The 20,306-nt window shown below is 51.9% G+C and overlaps 1 protein-coding gene across 3 annotated transcripts in view; it reads right to left on the bottom strand.

Annotated features, from left to right (window-relative positions):
• Positions 1–18,493, bottom strand: part of SLC25A37 (solute carrier family 25 member 37) — a 39,322-nt gene extending 20,829 nt beyond the window's left edge. The window contains exons 1-2 of one of the 3 annotated variants that reach the window (XM_077766639.1): positions 18,092–18,493; positions 11,938–12,057 (exon numbers count right to left, since the gene is read on the bottom strand). In XM_077766639.1, the coding sequence (XP_077622765.1) occupies positions 11,938–12,057; positions 18,092–18,301 (330 nt within the window). In that variant the 5' untranslated portion in view covers positions 18,302–18,493. Of the gene's footprint in view, positions 1–11,937; positions 12,058–17,421; positions 17,619–18,091 lie in introns of all 3 variants that reach the window. The other 2 variants (XM_077766641.1, XM_077766640.1) reach the window with 2 other exon arrangements.
• Positions 18,494–20,306: the final 1,813 nt, after the last annotated feature.

Here is a 20,306-nt window from a genome sequence, read left to right as displayed (position 1 = left end):
AATAGTGTGAACGTACTTGACATTCCTGAACGACACACTTAAAACCGTTAAGATGGTATTAGACACCTGAAACTAGCATAACACAGTAGGTAAAGTACACTGGAATTAAAATGTAAAGCGTCATGAAAATGGAAAAAAACAGTATGAGGTAAATTTCACATTCTATGTATTTAACACCACCTTTTTAAAATCCTAAATCTAATCAACAGCTCATTCCACCTGCTTTTCATAGTCTGAGATCCTGTCATACAATCAGGTAATCCTCTAACCTTCCCCTAACCCTTGAAATAGCATTTGTTTGTCTGCTTGCTCACTTATGGTAAAGGCAGGCAGGGGTCTCAAATGCACAGCATGACCCCTAGACACCGTGATAGTCCCGGCTCCAGAGCCGGCCTTGGAAGCACCTGGAATGTGAGCCCAGGGAGAAGGCAGAAATGGTTAAACTGCAAAATCTGTAGAATCCTGTCAGCTTCTGCAACAGCAGGCACACCCTCCCCAGAGGCCACTCCTTCTAACGCTTGCCCCACTATTAGCCTATTAGCCACAGGAAGAAAAGGCTTTTCAAAGCAGCCCTGTCGCCAGCCTCCTCTTGCTCATTTCTCTACTTATAATTATATCAGGTGATGTGTCTGCATGCCTGTCTTCCATTAAAGTCTGAGGGCACGAAGGAGGGGACAGCCTCCTGGCGTTTGTGATCTCAGTGCTCTGGCACCACGCTTTATACGACACTCAGTAAGTGATTGTGGAGGACTCAGAGGTACNGCCAACAGCTGTCTCCTTGCTGCTTGCTCCTCAAAAGGCTGTCTACCTGCTGTGTCCCGCAGCACAATGCGCGTCACCATCTCCTGGGGCCGACCGCCCAGGGCAGCAGCCCATCAGAGTGGGGCTCCAGAGTTCAGCATAGGCTGGAGGTCTCGGCAAGGGCTCAGAGGAAACTTCCCAGAGGTTGCCGAAAGCCAGATTTCACACTGGTGCTAAGATCAAATGATCTCCATAATGCTGGCTGATTTACACATGTGGGGTGGGGGGCAGATCACAGCCCGAGATGATGTTCTCCTTTCTTCACACACCTTGCACACCAGCCAACAACAGAAAAAGACCAAATGCCAGAAACACCGGGCTTGATGTTCTAAGCGTGTCAGGGGAAAGACACCAGAGGAAACATCCTGAAGTTTCACCTTCCAGCCTCTGGAAGCCACTCACATGTACAAATGTCTGCATGTACAAACAGTTTCATAAGCTTTGGGGGGAGTCATATTTAAGTTTTACTGGACGCCAAAGAGAATGGTGGGACCTACAATCAAGGATGAGCTTTCATGCCGACTAAACCTTCGTCTTGGAAACAACAACTTGGGTGTTGAATTGAAACTGAGGCCCTCTTGGGGCACCTGTGGTGGATCAGTCAGTTAAGCGTCCGACTTCGGCTCAGGTCACAATCTCAGGGTTCACGGGTTCGAGCCCCGTGTCGAGCTCTGTGCTGACAGCTCAGAGCCTGGAGCCTGCTTCGGATTGTGTCTCCCTTTCTCTCTATCCCTCCCTCCCTTATGCTCTGTCTCTGTCTCTCAAAAATAAACAAACATTTTTTAAAAATAAGCTGAAGCCATCTGACGAGAAGGGTCTCCAGAAGGGAGAGCATGAGACTGGCACGGTGGATGCGAGTGAGTGGCCTCAAACTAGTAAAACACCAGGGTTTGTGTCCCCGCTCCGTGAACACGGGCAGTGTGCCAGCAGGGGTGCTGGGCACCGGTCCTTGCCTGCAAGGAGTCTGTCATCTAGCAGGGACAGGCAGCGTGAACCAAAAATCACACAAATTTAAAAACAGGCAAAGTCTAAGGACCCTGAAGCAAAGTGAAAGGACAACAGCAAAGGCACCTAATTTACATGTGGGGAGGGGTCCTGGAAGTGACTTGGAAGCGGAGAACTGAAGGCTGGGCGAGTCAGTCAAGTGGAGCTCAGGACAGAGGGGCTATGCTGGGCACAGGCAGTGGCAGGTGGGGGTGGCCAGAGGCCCTGAGAAGGCTGGTGTCGCTGTCAGCCTGCTAACTTCCAGGGGGTAAGCCCAGAAAGGCACAGAAGGACACAGAGCCCACAGAGAGCCCTGAAAACATCATTGTAATCTTCAGTCTGTTAGGTCCTGACCTCCTGCCTTGGATTTTCGAGCAGAGAAGAGGGGAAAGAAATGGGGGGGAAGAACACAGGAGAGCGTGCTCACTGTGAAATCTAAATGGGAGTGCCAACCATGAGGAGCAGAGGTATTCCCATAACCAGGAGCGGACACACCCGAGAGTCTCCCAAGTGAGGAGCTCCCCCACTCCGGCATTCACAACACTCCCCCAAACGCTCGGGTCGTCCAGGCTAACTCATCTGTGACGCTGGCAACACTGTGTGACCTTGGCCATGCCAGCTGACCCCTCAATGACTCAGCTTCCTGGTAGTGAACTTGTAAAAGGTCCCCGGCAGGAAGGAGTCAGAGTCATAAACAGGGCCTTCCAGAAGCATCTGCTACATGTCTCCCCTTGATTCCAGGGTGGGGCCGTGGCCATTCAGCATTTCTGGAATTGCTTGAATGAATGGTTTGCAGCCTTCAAGCATTGTAGTTGGAGGCTTAAGGAAATCAAACAGACTATAATTTCTAGGCAGGCACTCTGGGATGCAGGGACCCCAAATGGTATATTGACAGCTGGCTCCTGTCCCTGCTCCTCAGCTCCCAGTAGAATTCCAGGGCAAGGGTCTTCCAGTGTTTTCCTCCAAACAGAAGTGCCTGTCAGTCTATATTCAAAGTCAGAAGGGGATGGCCAAATGTTATACTGCCCCATGGAAGTAAAGAGTGGAAGGGCACCTGGGTGGCTCAGTCACTTAAGTGTCTGACTTCCGCTCAGGTCATGATCTCACAGTTCGTGGGTTCGAGCCCTGCGTCAGGCTCTGTGCTGGCAGCTCAGAGCCTGGAGCCTGCTTCAGACTCTGTGTCTTGCTCTCTCTCTCTGCCTCTTCCCCGCTCACGCTCTGTCTCTCTCTCTCTCAAAAATAAATCAACATTATAAATAAAGAGCGGAGAAAATTTAGAATCTTGCCATTTTACAGATGAAGAAACTGAGACTCAAACCAGTGACCTGTTTTTCTCAGGGTCACTCAGCTGGTGGGCCCCTGGTTATCTTACACTAATTATGATTCACCCTAAAATACAAATGTTACATGTGCCTGTGTCCAGAAAGAAAAGGCCTTTCTTTTTTTTTTTTTTGCCTTGCCTTTTCCTCAGTTCCTTCCCTGCCCTCCATGCTCAAGTCCTGGGTTGACAAAGTGCTCCCTGTCCCTTAAAGTGGCTGCTCACAGATCAGAAATCTGTTTTCAATTTAAAGCAGTTCCTGGTAAAAGTCCAGCTCCGTAGTGACGTTCACTTCTTAGGGTCCAGAGGAGAATTTCAGAAACTTCCTTGTGACTGGATTCTCAGAAAATACAAAGGATCCCTGAAAGAGACACTCACGGAAGGTCTCACATGAGGATTTCTTACTCAAGGTCAGGGGCAGCACCACCAGCGGTCTATGGTGGGACAGTAACGGAAGGTGCGGCCACCTGAGGCTGTCCCAGCTGCATCCTCATCACTGCAAACTGTCTGCACTGCCAGCCCCTTCTCCACCTCCTTCCGAAACTTGAAAGATTCTTCTGGAAGCACAGAAGGAGCTAAGAGTCTTCCAACTTGCTGATATACTCCCTATGGTTATTACATTGTTTCTACCATGAAAAGTTACTTTTGAAGCTGATATTCTTAATGCTCTAAGTGCTAACCATAAATAGTAATTTGCAAAGCAAGTTCAAGTAACGCTTGACCCTTCCTGGCCTGCGTAAATACGTGTATATTAATTCAGTTTATTATCTGAGAAGCCAGGGAAAAGATTATTAACATAAGGTTCCAGGAAACAAAAAAATTAACACAGTTCCATTAAAAGAGAGCTCTCTGGTCTCACGTAGTCTTTGGGATTTTAACGACTTCACTGACTGCTCCTGTCCCGACAGGGCACTTTCTGTGGCATACCTTGAAGCCAGATCAAATCTTGGCTTCTATCTCGACCATTTCTTCTGGATAACAAGCTCAGCATTGTCTAACGACACTGAAAAGGCCCACACACGTCCTCCTTCAAAACACTCAGCAAACAGATTTGGTAACAAAGACCGCCTGTGCCAGGGGGATCCGCAGACACAGAAACCGAGGGCTGGCCTCGGGCTCAGCCGATTCTTGTCCGTGTCACCGGACTGGCCTTTTACAGAAACAGGACTCGGGTTCCAGAAGCTGCGAGGTCCAGGAGCTTCTGTCTAAACCCTGGCCTCATACAGACACCAGGGAACATGCCTCAAGAGCCCAGTTTCAGACTTTTGATCCAAACTGCCAGAGGTTGATGGACAAGCCAAGGGACGGTACTCTCTGCATTTTATAGGAAGCCCCGCCGAGCCAGAGAGGCTAAAAAGGGAAGACAGGACAGGCAAGAACGTTCAGCTATATAGGCACCTTTAACAAGTGCTAAGGAGGGGTGCCTGGGTGGCTCAGTCGGTTAAACATCTGACTTTGGTACAGGTCATGATGTCTCAGTTCATGAGTTCGAATCCTGCATCAGGCTGTGTGTTGACAGCTCGGAGCCTGGAACCTGTTTCAGATTCTGTGTTTCCCTCCCTCTCTCTCTCTCTTTCTGCCCCTCCCTGGCTCTCACTGTCTCTGTCTCAAAAAAGAAAATAAACATTAAACTTTTTTAATAAAAAATAAACAAACAAAAAGTGCTAAGGAACGGCATACGGATCTGAGTTTCAAGAACAGGTCCAGGTGCACTGGGGCTCCAGGTCCCAAGCTCTGTGCTTTGGAGAGCACAGTGGTGGCCTAGAGTTTGTCGTCTCTCTCTCATAACCCTACAAACTGTGACCTGTGCCAGTAAAGGTCGCTCAGGCAAACCCTAAACCTCCACGAGTCATGTGACTGTATTTAATTTTTAGCCACCTACCTGGCGGCGGCTGCAGCTGGCACTTGCCACTAAAGCCACCCATTAATTATGAGCCAATTATGAGCAGAAATACCTCTGACAGGACAGCCTCCCTCTCTCTCCCCCTCCCTCCTGGTTTCTACCCTCCTCGGGTCTTTCATGCTGCAGTAAAAGTTCCTACTCAGGGAGGGAAAGGCCGCCAGGCAGTCCCTTGGCAGGGAACTGGGAATCAAAATTTCAGATCATGGCAGAGGAAAAGAAGGAATTTCAGAAAAAAGGGGAGACTATTTCACCATGGGGGGCAGGTCCCACGTGGAGCCCCAGAGAGATGACCTCAGACCACAAAAACTTTGCAGATTCTGCAGTCAGGAGGCTCAGGGCAGAACCCCAAAATCAGAGAGTCAGAGGGGTGCAGGTGTCCTGCTTATGGCCAGGCACCTTGAGGACAGAAGTGACAGTCGAGGGGACAGAGAGAATCACATGGTTTTGTTCTAATATCTCCATCTCCTTCGGTCTAAATATGGATACTGAGCTATTGCCCCAAGAGGTCCTTTCCTGTTCCCTCCAGATGAGGCTCCGGTGCCTTAAGGACAGGCTCAATGCCTCCTACAGGACCTCTGTCCTCCCTGCCACACAGGGACTTCTGCGGACAGAGACCGCAGAGGCGTCGAGCCTTCTGGCTCCCCTGTACCCAGCACACATCGTCACTCTCTGTGTCCCCCACTCCTGAATTAATTTCATCACTGAGTGGAGTCCAGGGGCTGAAGTTGTGTTCCACTCTTCCCCGTTTCTCTGAATCAGGCTAACGCAAGCCCACATTTAGCAAATAAGCCGTGGAGACAGTGACTAAGGAGAGGCGGTCTTGGTTCGTTGGTTAAAGACACGCCCCGGGCTTGCCCCTTCCACACTCACAGCACACACGTATACGCAGTCCGACATCTTTCCTTAGGGAAGGCTTCCCTGCTCTGGCCTGGTTCTTAGATCTGCTCATCAGCTCCTTCTTCATCCAGGCTCATGACAGCCCCGGGACATCCTTGGGACATCCCCTATTCCAGGGGGGTGGAGCACGGCGGTCCCCTCCCGAGCAGGCCTGGCTGGCAAGCTTCCTGTGGGCTGCCGGCGTCCACCCACGACCTTCCGCACCTACTGCCAGGCCCGGGGCAGGCGAGGCGCCAGCACCGCCCTCAAAGTGGGCAGCAGGAGGAAATGAGGACTGGAGGACCTGGGGACAAAGGCGTCCGTGTCCTACCTCCTCCCCCTCTTACTTGTCTATGACAGCGGTCATGAACAAACCAGGAAAACAGACAGGGGGGACCGAGATTGGGAAATCCTCAACCTCATCTGCCCGGCACTCAAGAGCAGACTCGCTTAAAAAGGAAAAGTGAGCCTATAGAATGCGAACCCCCAGAGATGAGTGGGGCCCGAACTCCCCTGCCCGTGGCCTGGTCATTCACTAGCCTTGATCTCAGGAGCCGCACGCAGCTCCCCACAACGCCAGCCCTACAGGGTCAATTCTGAACATGTTTCTGAGCACGCTCGGAGCATAACTGGCCCTTCCTCACTAGCCAGCAAAAGAGGCGGGAGCAGGTGGCCATCCCGGTCTCTACTCAACAGATGGGAGACACTGTGTAAGGAGAGAGGTGCAGTGCTGGCGGCCACGCTGCTGCAGCGAATCCTACAGTGGCTGGAAGAAGAGCCTGTATTTTCCATTGCAGGGAGCTAACCTTACCCCTTTAACAGGATCCCAGTCTGATAATAAATACCATGACCTGGCACCCGCAGACAGCTTTATACTTTTTCAGCAGCAGAAAGTCTTGTTTGCTGCAAGCCTGTCCATCCATCCTTTCTTCCTAGATGCACTAAGTCGACCCGCAAGGAAGGCGAGTCAGGCATCGCTACTCTTCCCCGTGTAAGAAAAGAAACGGCTGCCCTAGATCAAGGAACTCTGATGTAGAGCTCTTCCCAAGAGGCCATCTTCATATCGTGATTTGGAAAAGGATTCTTGGGCCAGTCCAAATTCAAATCACTATACTGAGCCCAACTTTTCAACTCCCTGCTGAAATGAGAAGGTGCCTCTGCAATTTACTCCAGAGGGAGAAGCCACAACTCATCCACAGCAGTAACTAACCATCTGCCATCATCCTCTTGCCCTCTGTACTGGAGTATCTGACCAAAGAACTCTTACATATACGTTGAAGCCCTGCATTCCATGCCATACTTTGATTCCCTGCCGGCGCTCCTGTAATTCCAATCCCTCCCTCCCAAGAATGCAGCTGGGGCACATCATCATCTCCTCTCAGAACCCAGCTCAGGGGCTCTGCTGCCATTAACATGTGAGTCTACTTCCCAGCACCTCACTTGCTTGCTCTCACCTGCTGCCTTCCTCATTGTCCCCCCTTCGCTCTGGTGTAGCAGAAAATGCTATTTTTCTGAAGCTGGGTTTTCTCATTTGTGAAATGTGAAACAGCACATGCCTTTTCCCACTTGCAAAGGAAAGCTAAGAGAATCAAATGACAGAAGGTAGATTGAAACAATACAAAAATACGGTAATATACAAGTACAAAAAAAAAAACAAAACCCACACACAGTGGCATAACCAGGCTTTCAAGCAATAACACTTTTAGAAATGATATAGGAGCTAAAATGAACTGAGTGCTTACCAGGTACCTGACGCTATTCTTAACCTGCTAGGTGTATCATAATTCAGTATCATAATTCTCATAGCAACGTGGAGGTGGGTACTGTTATTATCACTGTATTACAGATGAGAAAAATCAGGCACAGAGAGGTGTGTCTAGGCACCGTGCCCAGGCAGTCTGACCCCAGATCCTGCACTGCTAACCTGAACGGCTCTCAGTCCTAAGGCATATGGCCTCTGATATGACCTGTCATTATCTGGGCAGGTCAGGGTTTAGAAAAGCTGCCCACAAGTGGGATCCCACCCGAGGTTCTCAACAGGCCCATCAAATAGGGAAACAGACGATATTAGTCTAACACTAGTATCAGAGGAGCCTGGGTGGCTCAGTCCGTTGGTTCAGCCTCCAATTCTTGATTTCAGCTCAGGTCTTGATCTTACAGTTCCTGAGATTGAGCCCTGAGCTAAGAGTGTGGAGCCTGCTTGGGATTCTCTCCCTCTCTCTCTCTTTCTCTCTCTCAATGCCCCTCTTCCGCTTGCACATGTGTACTCTCTCAAAATAAATAAATAAACATTTAAAATAAAAAACAGGGATGCCTGGGTGGCTCAGTCGGTTAAGCATCCAACTTCAGCTGAGGTCATGATCTCGCGGTCCATGAGTTCGAGCCCCATGTTGGGCTCCATGCTGATGGCTCAGAGCCTGAAGCCGCATTGGATTGTGTCCCCTTCTCTCTCTGCCCTTCCCCCGCCCACACTCTGTCTCTCTCTCTCTCTCAAAAATAAATAAACATTAAAAAAAATTGGGGGTGGGCACCTGGGTGGCTCAGTTGGCTAGGCATCCGATGTTGGCTCAGGTCATGATCTCATGGTTCTCAAGTTCAAGCCCCACACTGGACTCTGTGCTGACAGCCTGGAGCCTGCTTTGGATTCTGTGTTACTCTCTCTCTGCCCCTCCCCTGTTTACGCTCTCTCTCAAAAATAAGTATTTGAAAAAACTTTTTAAAGATTTTTAGATAAATCAAATGAAATAAAACATAAAAAAAAAAAACAACTAGTATTTGTCTATCAGACAAGGAGCCACCAGCCTAGAGAAGTAACTTGCCCAAGGTTTCAAAGCTGGTCAATGGCAGGACCAGGATTTAACTTCTTAAAGCCTATCCTGCCCCAGTTTGGTGCCCTTTCTAGGAGCCTGAAGGCCAGCACAAGCCTGAATGCACACACACCCCTGCCCAGCCCCTGCCCACAGGAGCATCTCAAATGCAGCCTTCACTTCCAGGCCTGGGAACAAAAGCTGTCACTACAGGGAGAGATTAGGCCTCGGGGGCCAACGCTTTCAGTGTCTCTCACCCAGAAGCCCCAGAGAAAAGTCCCCTCAAGTGATGCGAAGCTGCAGCCCCTCACTTGACCCAACGAGGGCCAGACGTTTCTTAAAGCCGTTACGCAATTCTTGCTTCAACCAAGCTGCTGCTGGGATCTCTATTTCAACACGTTTTGTTTTCACTTCAGAGAGAAAGCACGAATGTGAAACCAGAACACCTCTTGGTGACCAGACAACGGCCCTTCCCGACTGTCTGGGATTACTGGTAGGGTGGAGAGTGTTTTCAGAGGCACCTTCTGGAAGCCAAGTTCAGCTTCCAGAATGACTAATGACCTCAGGGGTGAGGAAGAGGATCGGGGGGAGGGGAGCAGGTGGTACAACTGAGGGCCACTGTCTCCTCCAGGGGAAGGAGCCAACTCAAGATTGCTCAGCAAAGAAGCCGGAAATGATGCTCCCAGCAGGCCCCAGACCTGCAAGATGGCAGCCCGAGTCCAGACTCCAGACGCCCCAGACCTTGTGCCTGTCTGAAAGCAAATACCAAGTTGGGCCATTCTTCTCGTCAAAGAGAGCCAGTCCTCCCTTTAGACCCTTAGCTCAGGGTCTAATTATAGGGAGCAATGCCCTGGGAACAGGGGCCGGGACTTATTTTTGTTGCCCGGTGTCTAGCACAGAGCCTGGCAGGGAAGGCGCTCAGTAAATGTGGAATGAAGTGGGCGGCCAGATGAATTAACAGCCTCACCGGGGTAAAACTGAGACTTGTGAGTCCACTGCAAAAAAAAAGAAAGGCCAACAAAAGGGCTGAGAAAGTCTTTCTGTGGGGAAGATCCATACAGATCCAAAAACAACACACACACACAACAAATGAAATTAAAATAGCATTTTTTAATAGCTTATTTCAAAGCAGTTTCCCCCCGCATCTCTGTAAAACAACTATGCCTGCATTCATCCAACCGGTATTCACAGAATACCTTTATCGGTCTTGCTCTGGCCGACACGTCAGAGGGAGGAGGCTCTGGCCCTCTGCACACTACTCAGGGTTCAGGCTTTATTCTGAAAGCAGAGAGGACAGCTGGGGGAGTGGGCGGAGAGAGACTCCAGGCTATGTGAGAGGCAGATGATGGGGCTGGTCTGCAGCCCCCCCCTCCCCACCCCTTACCCCNCAGGCTGCATTTTCCATCCCAATCAGCTAACCTTACCTTTTAACAGGATCCCAGTCTGATAATAACCATGCCCTGGCACCTGCAGCGAGCTTTATACTTTTGAAATTGTGTTCACTGTTTAAGCACAGTTCACTGCAAATCTGGCTGCATTTTCATCCCAGATGCAGTAACTGGACCTGAAAGGCGGGCAGGATGGGCATTGTGCCTCTTCCCTGCTCAAGAAAACTGCAGCCTGCCAGGACGCTGGAGGCCTCAGAGCTGAGAGTGACCAGGACCAGCTAGCTATGAATGATTTACAGTGATTCATTCAAAAAATCCTTAACTGAGCACCTACTATGCACTGGGTATGGTTTCTGGCTACAGGAACAAACGAGACAACAAAAGAGCAAAAGATTCCCACCCACTTAGAGCTTACATCCAAATAAGGGCAGACGAACCATAAATAACATATAAATAAATACACAAGGAATAGAAGTAATAAATAGAAGTAAAGGGCATTGTGTGTTAGAAGGTACCACATGCAGTGGGGAACAACAGCAGGACCAGGCAAGGGGGGAGCGGGGGCGAGGAGAGGCAGGGCACACTCAGTTATGACTCAGGTCGTCAGGGAAGCCATCACTGCAAAGGAGACCGTGACTCCCCTGAACCCAGGTGGCCGCAGTGGGAGGGAGAAGAACAAATGAAAGGAACGATTAAAGATGCAGAAACGGAAGGGTCTTGGAAACATACGGGGGGCGGGGGGGGACAGTGGGCAGAAGTGAGAGGAAAGCTGACTAGGGCCATGAATTCCTGAGGGACGGGCCAGCAGGGGCGTGGACATCACGGACACCGAGGCAGCCATGTCTACACCATGGCTGCGAGGCAACAGGACACCCAGCCCCTGGGAAGACGAGACCAAAGCCACCAATCTGCCATCTGCGAATTACCAGGACCCAGGCAGAAACTGAGACATGCGTCCTGAGGGAGGAAAAGAGGGGGGTGGGCTGGCTTCTATGCAAGACCAGGAGGCCACCCCCCATCAGAGGGGCCAGGAAAACGACGAGTAGATTTATTAGCAAGGAGATCACCAGCAGCTTCCGTGAGGTTGCAGCTGAGTGGTGGGCACAAAGCCAAAGGCCTGGCCAGTGGACAGGTGAGGAAGTAGAGACCGAGTACCAATGTTCCTTTCATAACACTTGTTATTTAAAATTTTTTTTTAATTTTTTTTTATTATTGAGAGACAGAGAGAGACAGAGCATGAGCAGGAGAGGAGCAGAGAGAGGGGGAGACACAGAATCCAGAGGCTCCAGGCTCTGAGCTGTCAGCACAGAGCCCACCACAGGGCTCAAACTCACAAACCGCGAGATCATGACTTGAGCTGAAGTCGGCCGCTCAACTGACTGAGCCACCCAGGCGCCCATCACTTGTTATTTTAAGGAGAAAAACCCTCAGGGCACTCGGGGTCAAGGGGAGATGTCTGGGCTTTGTCTGTTATTTAAGACGGGACAAGTTTGGACTGTATACATGCTTTTAGGAAGGAATCGCCGGTCAGGGAGAAGGCTAAAGATACCAAAACTGAGTTACTCGTGAGAGTGACCAAAATGACTGCCACCATGGCCATTTATAGAGCGCCTGTGCAGCAGCCACTGCAGCAAGAGCTTTAGGCACGTTCCCTTGTTCAATTCGGTCAACAGTCTTCTGTCAAGGTTGACCTCGGCATTCCCATCCCCACTCTGCGGACAAGGAGACCGCGCTGAGAGAGGTCACTAATGTGCCCCAGGTGCAGGGCCAGGCCTGAAGTGCAGGTGTATGTGGGAGGTCCCCACACCCCCTTTCCCTAGGCCTGCTGGCTCCCCTCTAACAGAGGAAGGGCCCTCTTACCTTATGACAGTAGGAAGGTGGGGAACAGCACGCTGGTTGGAAGGACAGGGACAGGAAGGTGAGCTTGACTGGGGTTCTGGTTTCTCTATGAACTAGAGCAAGCAAGATGCCACGCAGAGGCTGAAAAAGCAGAGGGAAGGGGGTTTGAGAAGCAAGAGCATGGTCTGGAGCAGCTGTTGAGACCGACCAGAAGCCACAGAAGGACAGGCTGAGGGCCCCAGAGAAGTGGGCATACAGGGCGCCAAAGGAGGCAATGTGGGGGGTTTCTCCGGAAGGGCTCGGCTGCCCAACGGGGCGTCCTGGACTGGGTTGTGGGCAGGCAGGTGTGGAAGAACCGAAGGCAGGGGAAGAGAGGCCCCTGGAGTGGATGTGCTGAGTGGGCCACAGGCCCTGGTCTGGATGAGGAAGATGGGGACAGGCTGAGGGGGAGAAGAGGCTGAGACCCAGCCCAGTGCAGCCAGGCTGAGACGTCGGGATTCAAGACCTCGGAGGTGGCAAAGTTCTGGGTTAGGACGAGGCCCCACGGAGGTAAACGCCATCAGCCTGAGGGGCATAAAGAACACAGGGATTTGGATGTTAGTCGGGTGGTGCCCAGGAGGGGGCATTCTCAGGATGATGATGGGATTCATCGGTGGTGGGAGTAGTCTGTGGGCCAGCCACCAAAGCCCTGGGGGCATGGGGGGGAGTGGCTACAAAATAGTGTTGGTGAAGACCCCCAGAGAGCACTCACTGCATAGCAGGTGCTGTCCTCAGTGCTTTAGGGACTGAACCCTTCCAGCCACTAGCAGACAGAGGGACCACTTGCCTCCTTTTCACAAACAGTAAACTCAGCACAGAGAGGAGAAGGGACTTGCCCAAGGCCACACTAAGGGGAGCCAGGGCCCAGTCCACACGGGGCTCAGGAGTCCCTGCTCCTCACCAGTCCGCCTCCTGACCCTCAGCATAAATCAGGCTACAGGCGGAGGTGAGCGGGCAACAGGGAGAGGAGGAGGAGGAGAGGAGCGGCAAAGAAGGAGAGGCTGAGAAGAGCATGGTCGGTAACGGTGCCTGGGTCTGAGCTGATGGGAATCCTACACTTGACTGGCTTCCAGGGAGGAGTGGCTCAGGAGGAGAGCCGAATTTCTATCGGCACAGGCAGGCAGGAGCAGACCAGGGTGAGGACACAAGGGAGCCTGTTACGAGGAACTTCCACAGGGTTGGACCAATATTAAGGGAAGAAGAAAGCCATGGAAAGCTGGGTCAGGAGACAGAAACCAGCAAGAAAATTAGTGTCTGTATTTTATAAAGAAATGACAACCCAGAGAAGCTAAGTGTCCTGCCCCAACCAGTATGGCAAAGACCAGGGTGGGAATCTCCAATCTCCACAGGATAGTTCTCTGAGGGCGACACATCCGGCTCAGAAAGAGCTTGATGGAAGGTTTATATCTGGAGACGAAGTGATTAGATACATCTCCCCTATGAAAAATGTCAGCCACGAGCACTGGAGGTGGAGGTGGTGAGGGGAAGGGCAGGCGTAGGGCTCACAGAGCCTCCTGAAGCATTGGGCAAACAGCATGGCTGTAGAGATGCGTCACTCGTGAGGCAAAAGGGCTCACTGAAGATTAAAAAACGAAAAAGAAAATTTGCTGAGAAGGAAATGTTGGGCATTAGGAGCAATATGAAGAGAGCCAGAGTATTCTGGGGCTTAACTGCCAAAGGCTTCATTCAACACACAGAAGCCAGTTCATCCAGTGGGTTGGGGAAAGGCAGCCCTACTGGAGTTGGAAGGGGGTCAAAAACCTTTATAAAAAAAAAAAAAAAAAAAGGGAAAGTGGGACTACAGTTGGTTATTGCTCCAAAGAGCAGATGAGACAAAAGCCCTCATGAATGAGATGGCCAACACTAGTTAAACCGTGCCCAGATGAAAACCAGGAAAAGGCTGAGGAAGAACACTTCACAGAGCAAGGCCCTCTCCCCCCCCCCCCGCCGTGTTATGTGCACACCCCTGAATGCTTTAAACGACAGTTAAATCTCCCATGAAGCCCCCAACTGCCTCTCTCTATGAAGAGGTGACGAGGTGATGGCACCTTCCCTGCTCACTAGAATCCCAGGGGCACCCCCTCAAGGCCTCTGCCCCAGCCCACCCCACCCCCACTTCCGGCAGAGGGGCTGGGTCAGATCCACCCCTCCTACAGCGGCAGGCCTGCAAGGTGCAGATCAGGGCTCTGGACAGCAGCAAGGGTGCTCGTGGTAAAGAACAGGACAGGAGTTTAAGGGCACTCCTTTCTGACTCCAGGGCCCTCCCAAACGACCCTTTTGGAAAAGCACTTCCCACTTGGGGACAGAAAAGAAGGGAGGGGTGGGACAAGAAGGAGACAAGACAGGAGAAGAGAGACAGAAAAATCACTGTAATTTTCTTGCAAGAACTGGAGCAATTTGGGATTTCACGCCCTTTTGACGCTGAATGGCATCTACTGAACTGTACTGGGTTTTGAAAGCCCTGACACGGGTGGGAGGAGACTATGGCTGAGCAACCCTCCTACCAGTCAGCCTGCACCGCTGGGACCCAGGGGAGCACACCCCGAAGGTGAGGAGTGCTGAGCCTTCTGGCCTTGCCTGGCTCTCTCCTGCTCAGAGCTCAGCTGCGGAGCGCCCCCCTCCCCCCACGCGGGGCCAACTGAGATTTCCAAGGGGCTCAGCACCCACGGGCCGCTAGAAAGAAGGCTGAGCCTCACACCCTCACCATCAGCGCTTCTCCCCCACAGTTAAGGGCAGCCTTTCGCTGACCAGGAACGCAAGGCGAAGGTCTGAGAAAGGGTCAGCGGAAGTTCCCTCGCTTCAAATCTTTCCTGTTTCCTTCTGCCCCTGCTTTCGCCACCACGGGACTCAGCATGGTCTAGAGTGGTGTGCCTAATCTGGATGGAATTTCCTCCTCCACCCACCTGGCATTCTCCCCACAGTCCCGCGCGCTCCCGACCAGGGCTTCTCGTAGCCACCCCGACATGCTGGTCTAGGTGACCATGCCACTTGCCACCCCAGAGCGCCGGCTAGTGAATCGTGGGGAACCTGCGGCAAAGGTCCCAGTTGGAAAGGAATGTGTAACTGCTACCAGTGTTCCCCTGTGTTCCCTTCTTTGGTACCAGGCAGGGGCTCAGAACTGATGGGGGGCCAGAGTGGTGGGTCCTTCATGGGCTAGTAAGTACTCACACCCCCCACCCCAGGAACTGAGAGAAGGGCACAGGAAGAAGTAGTGAAGTCTGCCGAAAGTCTTCCAAATAACGCTTTAATAATCACAGGCTGTCGATTGCTGGAGCTCAAGAGACATTAGTTAGCCCACGAAGTTCAGTGTTCTTCACACTTTTTGAGACCATGAGCTCCCGTCGGAAGAGCATTTTGCACAGCCATCCACAGAACACACACACACACACACACACACACACACACACAAATTCCACCAAGCAACGCTCTCCTTATTGGATGCCACACACGCTTGGATTCTGCACTCTCACCACTCTGTCCTTAAAATGTTGATGCAATTAATGGATCACAGCCCACAGTTTGAAAAACGCAGGTCATGAAAACGACACCAGGGGGTGGGACAGGACTTCGTGGGAAAGCACCTTCAACATAATACTTTAAAGCATCAGTAAGGCTGGCCTTCTGCTCACGTGACCACAAAAGCAAGCAGTTTGTCAGGCTCAGTGGTGAAAGTGACCAGCACCTAATTCCATGGTCCCCACCATCTAGGATTGAAAAACTGAAGAAAGCAGGCCCACTCCATACTCTCTCTTAACTTCACGTGATCCAAGTTCAAAATGTGTGCCTTATAAAAAAATCAAAGAAAACGTTTTCTTCCAACCTACCATTTACACTGACGTGGCTTCAACTGTAATAATTATTTGGAATTTCAAGAATCATAAAGGACAATGGGTGTTCTGTGTACATACAAAGGGGGACGGGTTGAGAATAGGGAGAAATACTGAACTGGTCCACTGCCCCGTTCTTACAGCAACGAACCTAAGGCACAGAACAGTGTCTAAAGCATGAAGCAAGTTAGGGGCAGGGCCGGAAACCTGACCTAGGCTCCTGACTCCATTACCCATGGTCTCCAACACCCAAAATATTTAAGAATACAGTCGCGGTCTCCGCAAATGGAGCATTTCCATGACTGAAGCATGGACGCATCCCTGGTACGTCATGCTGGGCACGGACAATTCTGCTGATCTTGGCAGAACTTGGCATTCTGCTGCAGCCCCCTTGGGCTCATGGGATGGGGTGCACACTGCCTTTCTCTGTGCCTTTTCTCTCAGCTGAAAAATGAAAAGGATAATCCTTGCTACCCGCTTCCAGGAAAGTTGTAGTGGAAAACGAGGTGCTCTGACAGCAAACCTGCATGCTTAAAAACAGAAGAACCCCTCACCTTCAGTTTACAGTCAAGCCCCGTAAGGGGGGTGACTTGTCTAGGACAGCGACCAGCTCCATCTACCACACACACCCTGTTACCTATCCACGGGTGAAAACTGCTATGTAAAGTAACACTAAGTACACAGTGACATCTGTATCAAAACAGACGATGTCTAAGAGCAGGAGGAGGGGCAGGGAAAAAACTAACCAGAACACACAATTTCAACATGTAAGACCAATGCCTCCTCAGGGTGTTGAAAAGGGAGATGAAAAGGCATGACTAATTATTTCTAATCCTAAAGATAAGTTACAGGGATGCTCTGCAGCAAATGCAGCAAAATCTCTTAAGCGGTAGAGCTCCTCGATGGACCGTTCATCTCTGAGATGCTGTGGGTCCGGTACCTGCTCCAATAACATCTCCCTGTCCCTAACTTTCCAGATACTCCGTCCAGCGCCCTGGAGACAACAGCTTCAAATATGGGAAAGTTTATTACCCATGGGGGATTCTTTCCTATACAAATGCCACCCGGCATCTGTCCAGGGTCTTCCTTGGAGAAGCTCTGAAAACCTAAGAGGCAAGATCTTTCCCCCTGCCCTCCATAACCCCAATGGCAAGGACCATTCCCTCCATTCCCTGCGGGGATGCTGGGCGGTGGGAAGATGTGATGGCTCAGGCCCAGCAGCACAGTTAAAGGCTTGGGCCTCACCTTTCCTCAAACGCTCATGCTTTCTTTCCCTCACTGCATCCCTGTCTGTGCGTCTGTCCACTGATGGCTAGCTCTAGGAGAGCTGTCCAGGACTGGGAAGAAAAACCCTTCTGAGTCCGACACCCTGGTCCTCACACGCCCCATGTGGGGCCAGCATCAGCGCGAAGATAACAGCTGCAGTGAGGGGGCGCCGCGAGCCCTGCCTTTCAAGATAACTGCCACCAAGGCCCAACAGGACTGGAGTCCGAGGAAACAGGCGGAGTGTCAGCCTGGCAGGTTAATCATTTCATCATCTCTTCGCCTCAGTTTCTTCCTCTGTTAATCCCTGGGCTGCTGGACGAACTAGTTGAGTTCTGTTTACAAAAGTGCAAGGGGTCAATAGTACCCGTATTACCTTCCTGCCACTGGGTGTCCTGAATAGGCGGACAGAAGGCAGCTCTCAGTCTAACAGGAAAACTCCTCCTGGCTAACGCTGCCTCCTTGCAGAAAGGCATGTAAAACTACCTGGGGAAGTGACGGGCAAGCCAAGTGCCTATTACACAACCCACAGTAAAAGCTGCATAGCTCCCGCTCTCCTTGCCTGCCTGCCTCCTGCAACAAAAAAAGAAGGCAAATGTCACTGCTGGGCTCACGGCCTCTAGGCTGCTCGGCCGCCAGAGCTCCTGGGGAAAAGGTGCAGAAACCCCGTGAAAAGGGGATCGCGTAGGGCGTCGCTGAACCGGTATCCCCAAGAGAGCTGCCAAGAACCGAGAGAACCCTACCCCTCCCACGCCTCCCCAGAAACCCGGGGAGCAGGAGCAGAAGCTACAGCCCACACGCCAGGGCCAGAGGGCGCGCGGCCGAGCCGGGGCCACGTTTCTCGGCGCTGGCGTGGTTAGCGCTTCCCGGCGGCGAGCTCCGTAGCAAACTGCGCACGTGTGGGCAACCGCGGCCACCCGGCACAGACCGGCGGNGGAGAGGTGTTTTCGGGGCGCTCTCCAGGCGGCTCTGGCGCGGGATGCAAACGCACACGCGCGCGCTCCCCTCTCTGCTCACTCCGTGCCTACAGTCTCCTCCCGCCTCACCTTCACGGAGTCTACCGGGTACATGACCGAGTGTTCCAGGATCCCGGCCATCGCTCCGGCTGTCATGTGGGTGGATAAGGAGGCGCTGGTCGGCAGGTTCTCATAGTCCTCCGACCCGCCGTCCTTGCAGCCGCCGCCGCCATCTCGGCTGTCCCCATCCATCCTGCGTCCCACAGCCTGGCTCCCGACGCCGCCGCGACGCAGCTCCATCCGCCAGCTGCGCAGGGCGCGGGAGGCTGCAGGAGGTGGGCAGGGAGGGGGAGGGGGCGAAAAACTTCACTTCTTAAAGTGGGCACCACCTCCCGGGTTTTGCGGCGCCTGACGCCATGGCGGGCTGGGGTGGAGCAAAGGGGTCCCAGACACCAATCGCTGGAAAAGAAGAGGCCAGCCGCGGCCCCACCATTGGTGTGCGGGATAGTGGGGACCCGCCTTCCTGTGTGACGTCACTGTCCAGTGCAAATTTCCAAGCAACCGGACGGGGGCGAGAGGAGACGTTGGTGTGTCCCGGGAAGTTGTACTACCTCCAGGGTGCTGCTGCTGCTGCGCTGGGGGCGGGCGGGGCGGAGGGGGGCTGGTGGTCACTGGGCAAAGTCACCCGGACCGCGGAGGGGCCAAACCCAGGGCTGAAGGGAGATCAGAAACAACGGATAATCTTACCCCAGAGCCCGGGGTTTTGCAAACAGTGTTGCTCAGCAAGCGTTGGCATTCCTAAGTCCTGGAGTGGGGGCACATACGGTGGATGCCATTTATGGAGCAGTTGTGATGGCTGGATAGGGGGGTGGGGGCACCCCGAGCGGGGGTGGAGTGGTGGAATGGAGTTCTAGAAACGAGGGCACACTGCGATATCACTGGTGCACCGCCTCCTTTTGTGCAACACGCGGGCAAATCCCGTGGAGGGGACAGAGTTTAAAACTCAAGGGCCTGTGCTACGCTGCTTTGTTGGGGAGAGCACTCATTTCATCCAAAAATTTTCTCTCACTGGAAGCACGTAATATAGAGGTAAAATTGTTCTCTTATTCTCACGAAGAGGCCAAAGCCATCCTACCCTGTACTGATCAAGACATGAGTAGTCATCAGAATGCCTTTCTGAGCAGGCACCTTCATTCAGCACGTTGTCCTCAGGACTGATAGGCCTGGAAGGTCTTTAGAGGCTGATCTCTGGAGTGGGGTGCAAAGTGGCTCCCAGTAAAATCTTGCAGCATTGCATCTACCTGCCTTTTAAGACTCTGGTCTCCTGGTTCTTAAACTCATCCCAAGAGGACTTCCTGAAGTGTAACCACAGCCACGTTATTTCGAGGAGGACAATATTGTCTTGTTCTGTCTGGGAGAAGGGGAGGAATCAGAGAGCAGGGGAATGGCCTATCTGTCTTTGGAAGCCTGCATGAAAGAAAGCACAGCATTTGCACATCTAAATGTGCACGTTCTGGGGCTTAAGACCTAGCACTTGTACAGCACCCGGCCCCTTATCCTGAGAAGCCTTCTGGTCAGGAAAGCCGGGCCTTGAGAGATATGAAAGGGTGGGGAAGATCCTGAGGGCCACCCACTCTGCCCTCACCCTGGTCCCAAGGTTCAGGTCACAGCAACCCAGGCACCCCTTGGGGATTTTTAGGTACAGGGGTGTGAGCATTGGCTTCAAGGCCAAGGGCACCAGTTCCCCATTTTTGGTAGCAGCCGGTAGATGAATGGTAAGGATGTTACAGTTAGAAGAAGCAACTCTCTGTTTAGTGATTGCCAGAGAAAAATTTGTCTTTACGATAGGTGATTTTTAAGAAACATTAATCAAAAGCTGTTGATACTCATTTAAAAATGGATACCTTTTTGCAGCCCCTCTGGAAAACAGTGTGGAGGTTCCTCAAAAAATTAACCATAGAACTCCTGCCGTGACCCAGCAATAGCACTGCTAGGAATTTACACAAGGGACACAGGAGTGCTGATGCATAGGGGCACATGTACCCCAATGTTCATAGCAGCACTCTCAACAATAAGCCAAATCATGGAAAGAGCCTAAATGTCCACCAACTGATGAATGGATCAAGAAGATGTGGTTTATCTATACGATGGAATACTACATGGCAATGAGAAAGAATGAAATCTGGCCATGTGTAGCAACATGAATGGACCTTGAGGGTGTTATGCTGAGCGAAATAAGTCAGGCAGAGAAGGACAGCTACCATATGTTTGCACATATAGGTAGATTAGGAGGAACTTAATGGAG

This window comes from Crocuta crocuta, unplaced genomic scaffold, assembly GCF_008692635.1.
Source record: "Crocuta crocuta isolate KB4526 unplaced genomic scaffold, BGI_CrCroc_1.0 scaffold225, whole genome shotgun sequence".
In the NCBI taxonomy this organism is placed as follows: Eukaryota; Metazoa; Chordata; class Mammalia; order Carnivora; family Hyaenidae; genus Crocuta; species Crocuta crocuta.
Note: the sequence above shows the minus strand (reverse complement) of the source record. Positions and strands in the feature narration are given on the sequence as shown.